Source organism: Sinohyriopsis cumingii, chromosome 2 (assembly GCF_028554795.1).
Source record: "Sinohyriopsis cumingii isolate HCF-2022 chromosome 2, ASM2855479v2, whole genome shotgun sequence".
Taxonomy (NCBI): Eukaryota; Metazoa; Mollusca; class Bivalvia; order Unionida; family Unionidae; genus Sinohyriopsis; species Sinohyriopsis cumingii.
This window is the reverse complement of record NC_142962.1, coordinates 154,146,801-154,167,712: the sequence shown is the minus strand read 5'-3', so window position 1 is coordinate 154,167,712 and position 20,912 is coordinate 154,146,801. Positions and strand designations below refer to the sequence as shown.

Sequence of the window (20,912 nt, the reverse complement as noted above, 5' to 3'; positions counted from 1 at the left end):
TATGTATGTATGTATGTATGTATGTATGTATGTATGTATGTATGTATGTATGTGTGTATGTATGTGTGTGTGCGTGCGTGCGTGCGTGAGTGCATGCGTATGGATGGATGGATGGGTGGGTGGGTGGATGCGTGCGTGCGTGCGTGCGTACGTACATGTATGTATTTATGTACCTAGTTCATCAGTTGTCGGAGGTACTCATTCATACAGTAGTGAACATTTAAGACAATCAAAATTACAACTAAAAGTAAAATGGATTATAATCTCGTTTACGTGATTTCAGTTTATCCCAAGATAATCTTTTAATCTATAAAATGATGTTCGATTAATGTAGGCTAATTAAAGTTAACCAAGGTTATTTCACAATCAGGTTAAATCAACATAGTTACTAACAAGGATTCGTGTAGGAATACAAAAATTCGAATTTGCAAATTTGCATCCGACCACCGAAGATCCACTTTGTTTGATTCCGTCAGCAACGGAGTTCAACAGCGGAAACTTGTGACCGCATACGCCATGAGTGTCGTCCTGATCAAGCGACCATATCATTATGCCGCCGTAACCTCGTTGCTTTACAAAATCTACCTAATGGACGCAAAATTGAGAGAAGTGAAAACATATTTAGAGGGTCTTACAGAAGTACGTAGGGCATATAACATTGTGTATGACGAGTTAAATACTTTGTATTTACTGATCGTTAGTGAGAAACACAGTCAACAAGTGAGATTAATTTCGTTTGAAGTGAGCACAAAGGTAATGTTCTTTTAATAATTTAAAGCTTATACGAATGTTTTGTTTCACTGACTACTAAGTCACACTTCCGGTAATCATGTGAACGCATACAGCCAACAGCCACCTTTGAAAAAAATACTTAAACTTCGTATTTCGTCTCGACCATGTACGACGCATAAGTGAAACTACCAATGTTGTTCTGCGAATGGCGATTAGAGGTTTGTGCAGTTTCCATATATAGCTTTTATGGGAATGACGCCAATATTGTGCCAATTAAGACACTGACTAATCAATTGGGAGATAGAGAGTTTAATAGTTTCTCCATATTAAGTGAATGGCTAGAAAATCTAAATATTCAAAAGTCCAGATAAATGTGAAAAGGTTGTTGTTGTTGTTGTTGTTGTTGTTGTTGTTATTGTTGTTCTAGGGTTTAACGCCATTTTTCAGCACAAGATAGGCTATACATGGCGGCCAGTATAACTGGTGGAGGAAGAACCCTGGAAAACCCAGGGAAGAACCACCGACCCACGAGAAGCTACTGGCAGGCTTTCCCACGTACCAACGCTAGCCGAGCCTTGGACTCGAACCCACGCAGACAGAGGTGAGATGGCAGTGATCCGGAACGGTGAGCGCTTTAGACCACTCGGACACTGGGGGTCTAAATGTGAAAAGGTAGTCCTTTGCATAGATATTTCTCATCATTCTATAATGAATTGTAGTACTTATAATAGATACATTTTGTTGACCGATTTATCTTTTCATGTTAATTATGTCACGTAAAACTGTCTAAGGTCTGAAAATGTTTGTAATCGTGTTTATATTTTCGCTCAATAAAAACAAAATTAGGCCTAACCATTCTTCAGGAATTTCTCCACGACGGCTACATTAATTTATTTATAACAATGGGCCTTCAAACTTTTTGACAATTTGGTTTTCTTCTAAAAAAATTATTATTTGCAAGAGTAGACTTAAAAATAAAATGAATGGAAAAATTTACAAACACAAAAGCAAACAACTAATGAATGTAAGAAAAGATCGACAAATAGGAGAAATATATCACTTTACACAAGACTGGGCATACACAAGAAGATAAAGGTAATAAGGAACCATGCCATTTCGCAAAACGTAAATGATAATTTTACTGCAACCAGAAATGGAAATGGAAATAATGATCAAATTATAACAAAGAAATGAGGTTAATATTGATAGGGTGTTGCAGTTCTTTTAGAATAAAAATAGTATCTTCTTCACCGATAAACCATTAATCTCCCCCAAATTATAAGATTTAAAGACCATAAAAACCAATCTTTTTTGTTTTACCTACTAAATCTGGTTATTTTTTTAGCCTTGTGTGTTATTTTGTAGACAATAATCTGTGCAGAGCAACTCAACTCTGCGTATAGATTTTATGTATACTCTAAGTTCGTCCGAAAGCAATATTGTGGTACATGCCAGGTCTTGTGGGAAAATACATCAAATTCTATTTATAGCAACAAGCTGAATTCATAACCTGTACTATATATATATATATATATATATATATATATATATATATATATATATATATATATATATATATATATATATATATATATATATATATATATATATATATATATATATATATATATATGTGTGTGTGTGTACTAAAACACAGTGTCCGTTATAATTCTGGATTATTCAGTGAGAATGATTTTTCCCGATTGGTCAATATTAGGGTCAATATTAGCCTGATATCTGATACATCTTGTTATCATCAGTAACGAAATAAAGGTACTAGTACTTCAGACATTCGCAAAAGACTTTCGACAATAATCACAATTATTTCGTTCAGGAGTAGAAGATAGATTTTAACACTTGTCCATTTATGCCGTGAGCTTTGAGAGTACCTCATCAAGTGCAGAATGATGGTAGACATTCAATTAACACAATATACAGATCAATTAACTCTTTAAAGCAATTCCCATACACGATTTATTTAATTCATCCATCATAAGACCAGTTGTTGACCGTTATGATGGCGACGCACAATAAGTTTCACTGCTCCAACGGATTAGTTCCGGATTGGGTTTTAGTGATCCATCAGCAAAGTCGCTAAATGAAAATTCCAGATATGACCAGGACACAAATTTTTAAGGCTACATGTCTCCCTTATTTAATAGATCACAATTTTAATTGGATTGAAGAAACGTTTCAGTGAGTAACGCTGTATTGCAAAACTTAGCTGGGCTAGTGCGACCTACCTTTCATATTTTATGTAACATTAATGAAAAATAAATGTTCATGCCATAGTCGCAAGTTTATATCTTGATTCCTAGATAAAAGATAGTGCTAATCAAAAAGTAATACCTTTTCTCGGAGACTGTTCGTATTGTCGTATGTGACCCAGTTCTTCCCTAATACCATGTAAGGCACCCTCTCATTATTCAGCACAATTTCTTGAGCCGTGCCATCCTGCAGTGCCTGGCAAATCTGTGGATATAAATGTATGGTTAGGATTTATGACCATTTGAAACTTAATCGTATTAAAGCTATGTCACAAAACCAGACCTCTACTTTTAGTCTTATTTTATATTCGAAGTTTAGTCTGGAAAAGTTATGAGAGCATTTTATATGTGCACACTGAGTGACTAATAAAATTCAAGTGCCGTTAGCTTGCTAATGTTCTGGAATGTTTGAAATGCTGAGATAAGAGATTTAGGGACATACAAGTTTTAAGTTTCAAATCCCAACTGTTCTTGATTACAAACTTGTTTAAATATATTTGAGGCTTAGAAAACTGCACAGGGCTACTAGATGAAGTCTCAGGCTGGCTCTCCAGATGTTAATGTTGTGTTATACCTCTTGCGGGCTGCCACTAATATTTGACGATCTTGTTCCAGATTCCAAATTTAAAACGGATTTAAATCTTTAATGATTAGTTTATATCCTGACTGAATTCTTTCTGAAATGTAAGAAATAAAAAATGATAATAATAAAAGAATTAAAATGGATGGGTCACTTCCTTTTGAAGTGATATCATCAGAGGGTGTTTGAATTGGAAATTTTAAAATTGGGTAAAAGTGGATTTCCGTCGACATTCGAATTTCCAAACAAAGGTATTCTGTTTACGAGAGATTTATAAATATTTGCATAAAAGTCAGTGCACGTGCTGTAACCTTCTACACAACTATCACAAGGACTCACGTTCACCTAGATTTTCTTAGTTTTTAATGGAAGACAGTGAACCGTAAAAATATATTTTTCTAGTAAAGTCACTTTAGAGATTATTCCCTGTTACCCTGGATCATATCTACACGTCTTACATTTTTGTCCATATTAGTTTCGTTTCCCTGGAAACATATGTGTGAGCATATTTACCGAAAAGAAGTAATCCAGCTACGAACTACGTACCACCAGATGGAGCCTTGCTTATTCAGCAATACAATATATATATGTATGTATACATTCGAAAGCCGGGTTCTGCTTGGACTATTATGTAACAGGGGCTAGCATGATAAATTTATTAGACTTTAAAACTAATGATGAGACACCTTGGCAAGTTTCACTAGTTAGCATGTACAAGTTCAAACTATTACAACTGTTATTTTGTTCACCAAGTTTTCGTGATGTTGTAAGTGTAAACCCAAATTTCTCTCGTGTACACCGGTGACATTTTCAAAAGCAGCATTGATTGTAAAGAAAATGATATGCAAAGTAGTTATCTCTGACTTGGCAATTCATACATTATCATCATTTGTCAGGGGTTTCGTGTCATGGAGTGCTGAATTTGTGTACAATTAGTATTGTTTCAATGACATAAACTCGTTAACCAAAACTCCAGCATATGGGGAAGGTAAACCAAAGCTATATTTGCACAATAAAATTGTATGCGATGTTACGAGTCTATTCTCGTAAAATAAGTAACATAAAAGAGTGAAAACAACAAGCTTTGAAAAATTTAACAAACAATATTTTTCCCTAGAATACAAAAGTAAAAAATGAGAAAAAAGACCTTAAGGTTTTACAAATTACATCTAACAATAATCCAAGAATTTGACAACACAAGTCCTATCAATGAAAAGTTCCAAGTGAATCACAGTTCAAATCTCGATGAAAATCTAAGATAGAAGGCGATGACGTATGCAATAGTCAGCGTTGTACTCATGTGTCAACGGTCTCTTGTTGAATCACCGAAAATATTATTAAAGTTTTTGAATTCCGTATAAATTCCGGTAAATGGTTGTCCAAGAAATAATTTAGAGCAATTTTGTATTTCCAGGGAAAACATTCACTTGAATTCAAAACTTTTAAGACAATAAACATTCAGCCTCATAACTGGACACAACATAAAACAGCTTGACGTCTCAAGTGTTAAGACACAGCTAATAGAATTCTTATCATAACATCAGTTCTAAGACTGACTAAAACGCAAAATAGATTCCCGGATGGGAGTCAAGAGTTCATCCTTCTGGAGGAAATAGAAGTTTGTTTACGAATTTACACGTAGTCTAGGTATGACCTTGATTCAGTTTAATGATTCTTACTCTCAGAAAGAATAAAAGAATTTTTAAAAAGGTTGTTTGCCAAAACTGTCACTGATTTTAAGGTCAGCAACTAGATACAATGTTTCTATTATTAGGTATTTATATCAATGAAAAAACTCAGAAAAAAAATCAATCCAGTCCAACAGAACAGAACTTAATTCTGACCAAATAAACTCAAGTCCAGTAAACAATATTACATTACAATAACATATAATGGAATAAAAACAAATTTAAAACTAACAGACAAACAATTGATTTAAATATATATAAAAGCGTTATAAACAGAACACCTACCAAATAATATGGCATATATCCACCACCGAATGACGCTGACCCGATGTCATTATCGTTTGGGTCCAGCAGTGTGAAAACGTTCCCATAGAAAGGTACACCGATCACGAGTTTGTCCTTCTGCGCACCTAGTGACTCCCAGTAACGTGCCGTATGATTCTAGAAAAAAGAATCAAAGTTGTTATTTTACCTTGAAGTCAGAAAAATAAACTAAACGAGGAAATGAGAAACAGAAGTTATGTACACAATTGGATTTAATTAAAATCCACTCTTTGAAAGGGAAAATCTTTTCTCAGGTATACAATGAACTCAATCAGCAATAAAACCTGAGCATAACTAGCTACCAAGAAATCAGCCCTCATTTGCTGAAAGGTTTACTACACAAGTGGTTGGTCACTTGCCTCAAATTGGGCTCTGCATTTGTGACGTATATATGGCACTTTCAAGTTAAATCGTGTGTACAGTTGTGTGTATGTGTGTTAAAGAGAGAGAGATATATATGTGGGGGAGAAAGCAATAGGGGAGTAGGTGTTTATACTGGTATTGTTAGAATGTGTAAGTAGCTCTACTCATTTATAGTCGCATATCATTGGATAGGTTGTTCCATAAAACAGAAAACATCATGTCAGAGATAAGCCTCTGTAACCTCAAATTTCATATAATCCATAATGCCTATAATCATTAACAATAACTTTATCACATACTGCAACGACGAAAGGCGAGGAAATGTAACCATGGCAAATGACGCGTTCGATATTTGACCAGCCTATTAACTGTGGTTGTGAAATGTTGTTCAACATAAAAGGTTGGAAGCGTGTCATAAAATGGTATAAGACATTGGTCATTCTAGTCCAAGTACTAACTTATAAAACACATTTGGAAAATCATAGCATTTTTTGTGTGTAATTTATATATTTCTAATTTTTATAGTTACATAATTTAGCTCGAGCTAAGTAAATCTTGTATAGATATTTCGTAATATAGGTGTGAATAATAGTTTATTTACTGGTTATGAAAACAAACTCAACTTCTTATGCATCCATTATTTGATTTCTTTAATGTGCAGTGTAATAAATATGGTGTTGAGAAATGTAGTAAAAACAAAAAACAAAAACAAAAACACAACAAAAAACAAAGAAGCAAGTCGAGAATGTAGTCTCGTATAAAACGTGTAAATCCCAACCTGTATCACCTGTGAGATGTGCCGGTGTGTCGTCACAAGATAAGAAAGGGAGTTAATTAAGTTCATCTCGGAGCACCTGAATAGAGCTAACATGGCGCGGCCCTGATCTTTCATAACCTTAGACGAAGGCCTATAACTCTACTATCTGATAGGCTAAAATTTTGAAAACGTGTACAGGTATTATAGCTTAGAACTGAACGAGTATCAATCTAGATATACAACGCCTGATTCCAAAATCAGGAAATGCAAAATTTAATTACCAAAGTTGCCTATTTGAAATACTTATTATATATATCAAACTCACCCGTGGTTGTGTAATCTGAAAATGGGATCCTATCTAACAATTTCTCATGGCAACGATTCGATAATCAGGAGAATAGGAGAAAAATGCGTGTTCTATTGTGGGGGAAATTAATTGGATCGTTGGCTCAATCATGTGCATTTGACAATAAAAAATAACAACAATATTGATCATTATCCTATAGTCGACAGACGGATACAAAATTTGTTATTTGACACATACAGCTGTTGCACCTACTTATTTTCAACACTGTGATAAACAAGAAGTTCATCACAGTTTACGACTTATTTAGTGGTCAATTGTTTTCATCGGCCTTTTTCTTCAACATTTGTTTAACAATGTTTTAACAGTTCTCCTAGTTCTGTAAACATTTAATTCGTCTCTTTGTTCATAGTATTATCAAATGCAATTTATATTTCATAAGGGCAATATTGGAAAATTTCATTGTATATGCTACAATGAGAGAGAGAGAGAGACAGAGAGAGAGAGACTCACAATGTTATACGTATCATCGCTATAAAGTGCACTGTGTGGACCAGTCTTGTTATCCCAGGATCCATGGAAATCGTACATCATCATATTTATGAAGTCACAGTATCTGAGAGATATATAATCATATGATATGATCATACGTTGTGCTTCTAAGATCACGTTTTGTTCATAAGAAAATCAATTTAATGTGAACTTTTATCTCCTTCGTACTTTTTAGAGCTTAAAGAAACAACAGAAATGTCGATTAAAACAAAGGTGTTTTGAGTAAAATAGTGTCAAGGACATGATGTAATCCAGTGTTTTGTTTCGGGAGTTTTGGTTTCATCTACGTTGACAACGTATAAGAGCTTCCCTTCTCTCATCTACAGAGGGCAAGTGGTGCTTGTAAAATCCATGAACAAATTTAAATTTAAATTAATTTGTATTCTTTTGTCGAATCCACATTAGAAGAAACGCCTATCATATGAATTACTCTTCTGGCTGCACCGGTGGCAGCACTATTATCGCAATTATGCTTAAAATTTTAAATTTTGTATTTCCTAATCTCTAAATGGATTTTGTTAATACTTGGAAAGTCTTATCAGACAAAGACAATAAATTCTGCCACTCCCACCCCCACCCCCCACCCCTCTCTCTCTCGTCTCAGAAATAATATTATAGTCCAATAATCACTTTCCATTTCCAATGAATAATCCAAACAAATGATTCGTCTCCAATAATATATAAGTACTACATAAAATACGTCTGTAGACTTGATATTACAATAAGAACACAGCAAATAAAAATGAGATAAATGTCCAGTCAAATCAATATATATACATGCGAAAGTGTAAAACACGCATATTGTCACTACTGCTACGTTAAGAAATTGCACATTTCCACCATAGTAAAAGAACCCACACGATCTAACCCACCCAAGAGGAAATAACTTAATTATTCTAAACATCCACCTGGCCGACCTGGCCAGTGGAAACAGCTCAAAACGTGCCATCAGCTTTACTTCTAATGTTATTATTAATAACTATATGCATGTACGTAAGCATCTATTTATTGATCCTACGTAATTTTGCGTCCTTAATATCTTAAAATAGGACGTATGAGCGCATGCATTCTAGCTACAGATAATCTTTACAATTTACAGTCATGAATGAAATCTACAGGAGTTATCGATATACATAATAAAATGGAGGGACTAAACGAGAAATAATTGTGAATTTATGCCTTCCTGGCAGTGCCAAGAAAGCCTGTCATACAAAAAGAAAAGTACATCTACTCAAAACAAAACCTGATATTTCACAGGCGACAAATGGTCTGTATTGAGAACGCAAATTTAATCATGTAGGCTTTAAAAAGAAAAGCAGCGTTAGGACTTCTTTACGAATAATCAGGTAATATTTATAATTAGTTGTAGAAGCACCTTTTTCGTGAGTATCTGCATTGGTTAATCCGAGCTGTACTAAAAAAAATCAATTACTTATGTCATCCGACATTGGTAAATGTAGTTCAAATAAATCTATCAAGCCATATAATTTCTACATCTTTTTATACTGAAAAACAAAATATACGATAGAATTGTGTGTAATTTTGTATGTGAAAAAATAACTATGGCAATTACAGAAATTATCAAAACTAAATTTATACATGATTTATTGTGAAAACTACTTATTTTCTGAACATTACCAGGACGCGTAGTCAAAGAACTATACGAATGCAACATAAATGAACTCACTGTATTCGTAATATTTTAATATTATATTGCACAAGCATGATTATACCATTCATATTGAAAGAGTTGCCACACATTGTAAGAAATAGTCACATTGAAAGATTTTCCACAACATTGCACGAAATAGTCACACTAAATGATTTTCCGCAACATGATAAGACATAGTCACACTAAAAGATTTTCAACAATATAGTAAGATATAGTAGCAATATAAGGTTTCCCACAACAAGGTAAGACATAGTCACACTAAAAGATTTTCGAGAACATTGGCCACACTAAAATATTTTCCACAACATTGTAAGACATTGTCACAATATAAGATTTTCCGCAACAAGGGAAGACATAGTCACACTACAAGATTTGTCACAAAATGGTAAGACAGTTAATCTTTCTTAGTTTTGTCATTATATATTGCCAACGTTATGCGCAGTAAGGCAGCTACTTAATGGACCGTTTTCACTTTTCGCTTTAAATAAGCAATTGATTGAATTCTTTGTTTAATTTCTAGGATATATATATATATATATATATATATATATATATATCCTAGAAATTTTTCTACCAATCTTATTGTAAATAAAAGTGTATTATTCCTCAGTTCCTAGACATTTTTCGCAATGAATCCACTAATAAATATTGCTTACAGTAGCTCAGGTTCAAGACTCATCACAAAGCCTCTGAGCATTGTTGAAATTTGCATTGAAATAAAAGTATAAGCTTTCCCCGCGATTTTTTATATTCGACCTTCATTCCGAGCAGAGATATTATGGGTAAAAAGGTTTGTATCCACAAAGTTTCGTGTGTGTGTGTGTGTGTGTGTGATTTGGAATTTTAACGCAGCTTTTAACAATTTTTCAGTCATATCAATATGATGTCTGCAGTGTGACAGTTTATAGTGATGTCTAGCACTGGGGCATCGTGCTGCAGACATGCAGCATGATGTCCCACCCAGTCACATTATCACATTATCCTGACACCAGGCCGACCAGTCCTAACACTAACCTCTTAATGCCAGGCAGCTGTTAGTACCATTTGTGTAAGTCTTTGGTATGACTCTACCGGGTATCGAACCCACGACCTCCTGCACTCCGAGGCGGACGCTCTAACCACTAGGTCAGAAAGTTTCATGATTGCGGGTTCTGACAAACATTCAGTGTAAAGTTTGTTACGATTCACATATTGTTCGAAACTTTTGTCAGCCGTTTAAAAAATGGCCGTCGATATGCAATGATATACTAACACTGACAGCTATGGGAGGATTATTTATAAACGATATTTTTCTTTACTTTATCTATTAGTGGATTGGCTAGTTCAACGGTAGGTTGGCTTGAGCAGTATCTTGTTCTTTTCATCTGTGCAGTCATGAGCTCTACGCTGCATTTAGCATGTCTCACGACACCTGATTGTATATTAAATGACAATGGCTTCCAACAGGTTCTCCAACATCCCAATGTAAAAAAAAAAAACAATACAACTATGGAGAATACAGACATAAGAACAGCTGAAACAATTGCATGAAACTAAAAATAGCATGTTTACCTCGAAATCAAACTGACGTCGTAGGACTGTTCGGTTCTCACATGGGACGGTGTGACCGCTGCCGTAAGGAGTAATTGATTCTTATGACTGATTCGTCCCTCGGCAACAAAGGCATTGCGCAGCACCTTTGTAAGTATTTATAAGATGGCATGATACTATTCATCTTGTCTCTTTTTGAATTACTATTTTTATTTTTATTTATTAATTTACTTGTTGGGGTGTCAAAGGCGAAATATGATGGAGTGCGTTATTATATTAATGATAATAAAAAGGTTGCTTTTTCTTCTCCTTTTCACACTGTACGTTAATGATGATGGTCGATGCTAGAAGCTCTAACTTTTTGTTGACTGGTATCTTAAAGTCCAGGAAAGGATACTTCTTAGACTGGTATCTTAAAGTTCAGGAAAGGACACTTCTTAGACTGGTATCTTAAAGTTAAAGAAAGGATACTTCTTAGACTGGTATCTTAAAGTTCAAGAAAGGATACTTCTTAAACATAGCAATTAATACAATATTGAACTGTGGTTATTTTACAATGTAAGTCACACACAATGATAAATATGAAACAACTTCAAATACGGTTCAAACACAGTGAGCGACATATTTAAAAAAAAAAATAGCTGGTGCTAATAACTGTTTCCTTTCAATATGATATTCTTCATGTGTAGAATCGTGAATGGAGTGCTAATTCTGAATATCCGAATTAATTAACGAATTAATTCATGTCTTTCATTGTCAAATATTAAAAGACAAACATACAAACCATCAAAAGTTCACCAAATGCTTGCTTATCGGTTGCAGGGCTTCCCCTAGTGCCTGGAAATTCCCAGTCCAAGTCGAGTCCATCTAAATTGTGCGTGCGCAGGAAGGCGATTGCGTTTTGTGCAAACTTATTCATATTTGCACGGGACTCCACCGTCTTATGGAACTTCATTGAGCCAGTCTCCCAGCCCCCCCATAGAAATCAGTGTTTTCAGAGCAGGATTTCTGGTTTTCAGGGCAATAAGTCTTTGCATTCTGTTAGCAAGAAGTTTCAACATTTAAGATTCTAATGTATCATGTTGTTCTCTCTCTCTCTCTCTCTCTCTCTCTCTCTCTCTCTCTCTCTCTGCTTCATATTAACTGTTTCTAAGCTGTAGCGCATTCTCTATTTTACGTCTTAACTGTTTCTGTTGTTAGCAGAAATCAATACATGGATGATTGTTTTAAGAAATATATAATAACACGTTTAATTTTGCAAGAACGTTCTCCCTTCTCCATGCAATGAAATTTTTTGCTCTACTAAAGTATAGAAAGAAAATGTTTTGAATTTTAAATGAGCAATTAAGACGAAGAGAATGTAAACTAAAACCTACAATCTTTTTTATGAATACATGTATTAGGACAGAATTTTGTAGCAAAGGTAACGATTTAAATTTTCTCTAAATTGTATTAAAAGTAATTTTTCATTAAATTATACTGAAAGTAATTTTCCACTAAATTATATTAAGATTAATTTTATCTATTTGTGTAATACACTGTATGCTATTTTATAAAGATCGCGCTTTACGAGCAGGTGCAGAAATCCATAAAATACATTTCTCTTGTATCTAAAGGTCAGCAATTTGGATTTGGTGGGAAGCTGCTGTAAAGGCAAATTATTAAATCAGTAATAGATGACTTAAGCGAGATGATTCACAAGGTTTCCGTGGGAAAGGTCAAGAGCCTTGTTCTGATCCGAAATGAGAGAAAGAAAAAAAACCCATATAAATAGAGAGCAGATTTATGCAGAATTAGGTCGTTTCTCGAGTCAGAATAGCTCTGTCTTTTCCTTACGGGTAACAATCGTCTGTGTTCGCAAATTTCTTTAAAGAATGGGCACTTTTTTAATATTTAAGATTTCAACGGTAAAGTTCATATTTTCCAACCTTTTTGTGAGTTCATTATATTTGATATTATAATAAAATGGAATGTTTAATTTTATTTGTAGTATATATTATTGGAAAAGATGAATTCGCTACCAGCTTCATGTTTAGATTTAATTTGGAAATCAAAGATTATTTAAGCAATAATGAGTAATGTTTTGTAACATATCCAAATTAGCAATCTATTTTAATTCAGTAAAATACATTTCTTCAAAATGTTTGATGCATTTATCGCAATTATTGAATTTTATACTCATTGGATATCATGAAGTTAATCGAGATTGAACTATCTGTATTACATTCTAAAAGGCAGAAATTATACAAATGTATGAAGTTGGAAAGCTCGAAGGGGATAAGTGTAACCTGATATGTATTTCGTGTATTTTAAATAGAAAGGCTTTATTGATGCATATATATATATATATATATATATATATATATATATATATATATATATATATATATATATATATATATATATATATATATATATATATATATATATATATATATATATATACGGAATCGTTGTAAGGAAAAGACAGAGCTGTTCTGACTGGAAAAACTAAAGTTGTTAAAACAAATTAATGTGTAATCGCTGTAAGGAAAAGACAGAGCTGTTCTGACTCGAGAAACTAAATTTTCTAAAACAAATTAATGTATATATATCAATATACACATTAATTTGTTTTAACAACTTTAGTTTTTCGAGTCAGAATAGTTCTGTCTTTTCCTTACAACGATCCCGTACCCCATTCCCCCAGATGTAGCCGTATCTACACACCGTTATGGGTTACATCCTTGTTAAGAGAGCCTGATCTCCTTCTTCTTCTTCTTCTCTCTCTCTCTCTCTCTCTCTCTCTCTCTCTCTCTCTCTCTCTCATCATGGGAAAAGACATTTCTTAACTTATGATGTTACATGTTTAGGCTCGAATAAACAGTAACACAAGAAAGAGTGAAAACAGCAAGCTTTGCAAAACTTAACAAATTATATATTTTCCTGGAAAAATACTGTAAACATTTTTAAAAAATTAAGAACTTACGGTTTTAAGAGTCAAATCCAACAATAATCCAAGAATAATCCACGAATACAGTTTTAGAGGTCCTAATATTGAAATGTTCTAATGAATTCAAATTCGAGTCCTGGCGAAGAATCCAAGATGGAAGGCGATGACATATGATGTATCCTGTATTGTGTTGAAGTCTACAGTTCTTTGTATAACCACAAGAAATAATCCGGCGTTTAAATTAATGAAATTTCCTTGTTCAAGAATTCTATATGAACACTCAAAATATTTCCAGAGAAACGGATTAATCTTTTAGAATTCAAATAATTCGAATGCACATTAAAATATAATTCCCAAAAAGGACGCAATAAAAGAAACACATTTACGTCCCAGTGTCTAGAAGCCCAACTGAGAGACCTCTGTCTAAGCAAAGGTTTAAAACTTGAATATCGCGCAAAACAGATGCCCGGATAAGGGTCATATGATCATGTTTACATCACGTACTCTCAACATGGCCTTGACAAGAACCAACCATTTTACTCAAAGAATAAAATTTTGAAAACGTTTTTTACTTCAGTAAAGCCATTTACAAGTCGAGGGTCACGTATCCAACGCAGCCTCTATCTCTTATCATTCCCACAATAAGAATAATTTTTAAAAAAAAAAAAAAACTTGTTGACGTTACTGTTACTAATTTTGAATTAAAATCGGAACCAGGTCAGCCTTATGTGTTTACAAAAATTAACAGTCAAGGTCAAACTATTTTCTGGAAAAAGTATCGAGTTTCTAGTAAACAGAACTACTTTATTTTGACACATAATGAAATTAAAAAATAAAAAGATTTTAACATTTACAAACAATTAAATCAGAAATAAATGAAATCAAATATACATAGCAATGAGTAATCCCTTCTCATAGCAAGAAATGAGAAGAAGGCTATGATGAAAACACACACACATTGACGAAAAGTAATACGTACAAATTAATATCATAGGGTTGCTCCGTGATAATCTCTGTTCCACTCGAATCCAAGGTGGTATAGGCGAAGTTAATATGGGTACAGAGGTTGGCATCAATATCTTCTGGCAGGAGCGCACTACCGTCTCGACGCTGCGAACCCCAGCTGGTGTAGTAGCAAACTCGCCAAAGTTCGTGCCCTGGAAATACGTAGAGCTTAACGAACGGCTCGTAGCGTAAGAAATTTATTAACCGAATAGAAGTAATTTATATCTTCTGTAGTCTTTAGGGAGCTCAATATGAAAGGTATACTTGTTGAGCATTATACATTTCAAAGGAAACTCAGATGCAAAATAATATTATCAACATGATAATAACGTGGTGAAAATTGTGTTGGTAAAATCATTTACAAGTAAATTCTTGCATTTCGTGGCACAAAATCAACATCTTGTATTTTATTGCTAGCTTAAAAGAACATATTACTCATGTTTTAATTCAAGAATATGAAGTAACTTAACGAAACTTCCTATTTATGATGCATTATGATACACTGTAAGTATAATTCGTTAATCTGCGTGAAAACTTGAGTACTATCGATTACAGTTAGATCCAGAAAGCGTTAGCGATATGTAAGAAATGAACTGAAATATGCATAACATTTGTATGGACTTTATATTACGATAGTCCCAGACGCTTCAAAGAAGGAATCCATGGCCTTCATTTCTATCCATTTTATGGGGAATACTATTTATTGTATAGCTATTGTTCTTCAAATTTAAAGAACAAATTGATAAATAAAGTAATAATTAGTTCACGAAATAAGTGAATTAATATTAGTCGATTTAATAAAAGATCATATTGACTGGCGAGAAAATGAGCCGTTCTGTTTGTTTCAAAGATGATGTGAGTATCAAAATATAGACATTCTAAAAAGTACATTTTCTGGAGGTTTCTATAGACAATAAAATACATACCATACAATGGACTTTGAATTTTTGTATTTTTGGTTGACAAAAGGACATTTTCGAACACGCTATAATTTCTGCCGTAAAGAATTCATAAGAAAATTTAGCAAAGAAAATAAATGCTGAAACCGATAATGTATGATGTTTGGCATGATTTTTAGAAGAACAATATTATGAGAACATTAACGTTTGCAAAACAGTGATGATTTAAAATGTTGTCCGCGTGGCATGTTGCAGATGCTCTTCAATAAAGGGTTGAAATTATATATGCATGCTCTTGGATCACATATAAAAGTGATCGTTTTCTTTAGCTAAGAATTAAGATATTTTATTTTCTACAATATATTCATCGCATAAATGATTGCATATTTGTTTTGAATAAGTTCCGAAATCGGGCTCTTCGGAAATGATAGCCATAATTATGCAGGGATTTGGAGGCAAAACAAACCTAAAACAACGGGAGTCGTAGATAGGAAGACTAGAATAGTGAATCTCAGCACGGCCATCTGTAATTGAGAACAAATGGGGTATTGAAGACATCAACTTCAATATGTATGATACCTGATAATAAAAACATTGAACGTAAGGTTACATACGTAAGGTTACATCAAACACAAAATTTGTTCTCTGTGCTACATTTTACTGACGGACTCCAGTCCAACACACCTATCCGACCTCATCCATGTGTACACACCAGCAAGATACTTACGCACCTCTTCTGACAATCGTATACTCATTATTCCCAATATGAAAACGAAGTTGCATACCGGAGCCCAGCAACGTGGAATGAATTGCCCACTGAACTTAGACACTAAGACACAGTGATCCCATTCATTAGTGCTCTTAAAACTCACTTATTTCGACTGCAATAACAAACTTAAATACCTAACGTTTCCTACCTTAAACATTTTCAGCATGATTTTTATGTTTTATAATTCCATGGTGCTTGTTGTTTTGTAATCATATCATTATTAATATTTTTATTTTATATTTTATAGGTGTAGTCTAATGTTGTAAAGCGCATAGAGCTTCTAAGGATTAGGCGCTATACAAAGTCCTCCTTATTATTATTATTATTAATATTATTATTATACTGTGTGAGAGAAAAACAACCAGTTATATAGACATTAATTTGTATATGGACATGAAACCTACTTATGTAGACATTAATTTGTATATGGACGTGAAACCTACTTATATAGACATTAATTTGTATATGGAAATGAAACCGACTTATATAGACATTAATTTATATATGGACATGAAACCTACTTAAATAGACATTAATTTATATATGGACATGAAACCTGCTTACATAGACATTAATTTGTACATGGACATGAAACCTACTTACGTAGAAATTAATTTGTATGTGGACGTGAATCCTACTTATATAGACATTAATTTGTATATGGACATGAAACCTACTCATATAGACATTAATTTGTATATGGACATGAAACCTACTCATATAGACATTAATTTGTATATGGACATGAAACCTACTTATATAGACATTAATTTGTATATGGACATGAAACCTACTTATATAGACATTAATTTCTATATGGACATGAAGCCTACTTACATAGACATTAATTTGTATATGGACGTGAAATCTACTTATATAGACATTAATTTGTATATGGACATGAAACCGACGGCGTTTAATGAGGCTTGTTATAATATAGCATTGTTTTCGTCTGTGTCAAAATAAAAAATATAAAAAAACTTTTATATAGGAATGTTTAATTCACACACGATGATCTGAAGCCAAATTCAAAACTTTTCTGTCGTTGACCCTGGTTTGAATCAGGGTCCCCTCTCTTCGTTATAATCCACTGCCATGATCTTTAAATGCCATATGTCTGGTAACAGTATTAAAAGAACGAATACATGATTCAGTTCTACGTCATATGTGTATCTAAGGTGAAAACTGTCATACATTCATGTACATGAAGTTAAAAAAATTATTAAAAAAATATCTATCTTTGCCATTTCAGAAGTTACTTTCATGTCTTTGTCAAAAAATGTTTGACCTTCTTCCAGTATTAATTCTTTATTCATACATTTTATAGCTTTAAATTAAAAACGTGGCTACAGAATATTACAGCAATATTACCCATTTCCCATTCCAAACAAGTCACGTATCTGACAACTATATTTTCACAAATATCATAAATTGTTTATTCGTGGTTATTTGAAAATTTTCTGAACACACTGTTGTTTTAATTGAATTTTGAAAACATAATGCGACTTTTAATTTTGTGGTACTATTAACGTTAAAAGATTTTTCTGTCTGAAAAACTCAGATAATTTTTTATCATAGGAAGATTTTATAAAATTCTTCGCGGGTAAATTTTCAAAGAAAGCAAGCAGTCTGACATTGTTGCATTTGTTCAGTCATTCATGCGGTCGGATAAGCCCGTTCGCACAGAAACAAATCTAAATCTCGTAGTGGCAAAGAAGAAATATTAAGTATATCTTATCCGTTTTCATTGACAAATTACTCTTGGTCCTTGTTTATACGAGAATTTGATCATAGTACCTTGTGCATATAAATATTGCGCAATTCAAACAATACTTACCTCTTTTTATATCGATAATGTCCAAACAGATAAACAGCTTGCTTTACTTATACATATGTATATCCCCGCCCATACGTCTGTTTGACTATCAGTATATCTGATGATAGGTAGGACTATTGTCCCTTAATTTGACACTAAAGCTCTCTACAGACAGTTTGTACTTCTGAGAGAGTGACAGGTGTAAAGTGTACCTGTTGGCATTGTCAACAACCACAATGGAAAGAATCTTGTCATACCTCTATGCCAGTGCTTTCCAACCTTTTCGAGTACAAGGACCCCTTCTTAAGGTAAAAAAAAAAATGTCGACACCACATACCAATAGTTGTATTTTTTTGGCTCCACTAATAGGGTCTTTATGCATAGTATAAGCTCCCCTTAGCGCTCTGCAATACCAAAGAGTGAAAATAGTCTATAGCTGCAATTATTTTAACGTAGCTTTAACAATTTTAATGATATCGCTACGATGTCTGTCGTGTGGCAGTGATATCTAGCAATGGGGCATCACGCCGCTAGACATGTAACATGATGTCATGCCATGTCACATTATCTTAACACCAAGCCGACTATAGTACAAGTCACACGGAGTTACATTTATTTGATTTAATTTATATTTCATTTACCTGTCAATGTAATGTTATTTTGTTTACTAGATATTTGATATTTTCCAGAAAGTTCAGTTTAAACTGAATTTTTCCATAAATACCTAAGAACAGACATATTGTTTCTATTTTTTGGCCTTGATTGAGGGTGAAGTAAAGAACTTTTATTCTCGGAGTAAAATGATTGGTTTTTGTCAAGGATATAATAGGGAAACGTAATTTTTATATGTAAACATGATCACGTGATCCTCTATTTCGCAATTAGGCATTTCCAAAATTGCGAAATACTTAGCATTAATAGTGATGTTTAGAGAGAGAGATCTGTGTTTTGAGGCTTTTATACACGTGATGTCATCTTGGTTTCTTCTGCTGTGACTAGTTTTGGTCTTTTGTTTTATTTTAATGTTTCGGATTCTAAAATATTAATTCGTTTCTCTGGAAATATGTTGTACTCATACAGAATTCGTGAACAAAGACATTTCTTAAAAATTGAATTTGGGATTTCCAAGACCGGAGGATTAATTGTTATGTTTCTGCAAGGAATTGTAGAAAACAACACTGAAAAGGCTATAGCATACGTCATCGCCTTCCATCTTGGATACTTCGTCGGGATTCAAACTTTAAATCATTAGAACATTTTATTATTAGGACTTCTAAAATATTATTCGTTGATTATTCTTGGATTATTTTTGGATTTGATTCTTAAAACCGTAAGTTAATATTTTTTTATTTTTACAGTATTTTTCCAGGGAAATAAATAATTTGTTAAATTGCCCAAAGCGTGTTGTTTATACTCATTCTTGTGTTACTGTTTATTCGAGCCTAAACACGTAACATACGAATTTGGGGCTCGTCCGGGATAATTTTCAATTTTGGCTAGAATGTTTCAGAAAACTTTGTTTTTCGAAATTTGAATACCCCTAGTTTTTTAATTTTTTGTGAAATCGGCACGCATTTTCTAAAATATCATCAAAAACAGAGAACTCTTTTGAATTTTACTCAGGAGTGGTTGGAAATTTCGAAAATGGAAGTACAGCTAAAAACGTTGGAATTAGAGATAAGACAGGTTCAGTTTCAGATAGAAAAGATACAAATTAAAAGAGAGTTGGAAGTAAGATGAATGGAGTCGCAAAAAGAGAGTCCGGAGAGAGAAAGACAAACGCAGTTTCAATCTGTGAAAAAGGAGTGACAGACAGGAGAGAAAGAAAGAAAAACAAATGCAGCTACAAGAAAACCAAATGCAATTAGATAAGGAAGAAAGGGAGAGAGAGGGGGAGGGTGAATTTCAAATTCGAATAAAAGAATTATAGCTGATAAAGGGAACACACTTTTGATGTTTTAAGAAATATCAAGTTAGTACCTCCTTTTCTGGAAGTTGAAGTAGACATACATGTTTCTCGTTTTCAAAGAATTGCTGAGACTTTTAAGTGGCCAAGAGAGTACTGGGCTCTATTATTATTGCAATGTGTACTTACTGGTAGAGCTCGTGATATTTATATTTCACTGTCATTAGAGCAGAGCGCTGACTCTGATATAGTTAAAGACTATGTTTTTATGGGCTATGAATTAGCCCCTGAGGCTTATCGGCACAAATGCAGGAACTATAAAAAAGAAACTAACCAGGCCTATGTCGAATTTACATGGGAAAAGTTAATAAAGATATTGAAAGTCGCAGGCAATTCATATTGGTTGAAGAGTTTAAGAAGATTGTCCATAGTGACATTAGGGTTTATCTTAATGATCATAAGATCGAAACCTTGGAAAATGCTCCTCGTGCCGCTGACAGTTATGCTTTAGCTCATAAAGTTTATTTGGCAAATAAGACTTCTACTCAACAGTCTTCTGGCAGAAAAGTATTTCAGTCTAATACAAGCCCTTCTAAATCTCAAACTGGCACAACTTCTAAAAATCAAACTTCAGAGAAGCTTGATTCAAGATCCTTGTCTCTTCCTACGTGTACCTATTGCAAGAAAAAAGGGCACATCATTTCTGATTGCTACAAATTGACAAATAGGCATCAGAATCAAGACAGACCTAGTCCAAATGCTCTTATTTCTAAGAGGTCAAGGTCACTGTCATGTATTGAAAGCAATACATTTGTT

The 20,912-nt window shown here is 33.5% G+C and overlaps 1 protein-coding gene across 1 annotated transcript; it reads right to left on the bottom strand.

The window, feature by feature from the left end:
• Positions 1 to 242: 242 nt before the first annotated feature.
• On the bottom strand, positions 243 to 18,306 carry LOC149806139 (putative chitinase 1). Its single transcript, XM_089935191.1, has 9 exons — positions 18,212 to 18,306; positions 16,072 to 16,129; positions 14,659 to 14,858; positions 11,554 to 11,718; positions 10,791 to 10,915; positions 7,529 to 7,631; positions 5,553 to 5,708; positions 3,082 to 3,204; positions 243 to 585 (listed from the first exon to the last, which is right to left on the bottom strand). Exons 2-9 carry the CDS (start codon positions 16,127 to 16,129, stop codon positions 367 to 369), a joined length of 1,149 nt encoding a protein of 382 aa, XP_089791317.1. The 5' UTR covers positions 18,212 to 18,306; the 3' UTR covers positions 243 to 366.
• Positions 18,307 to 20,912: the final 2,606 nt, after the last annotated feature.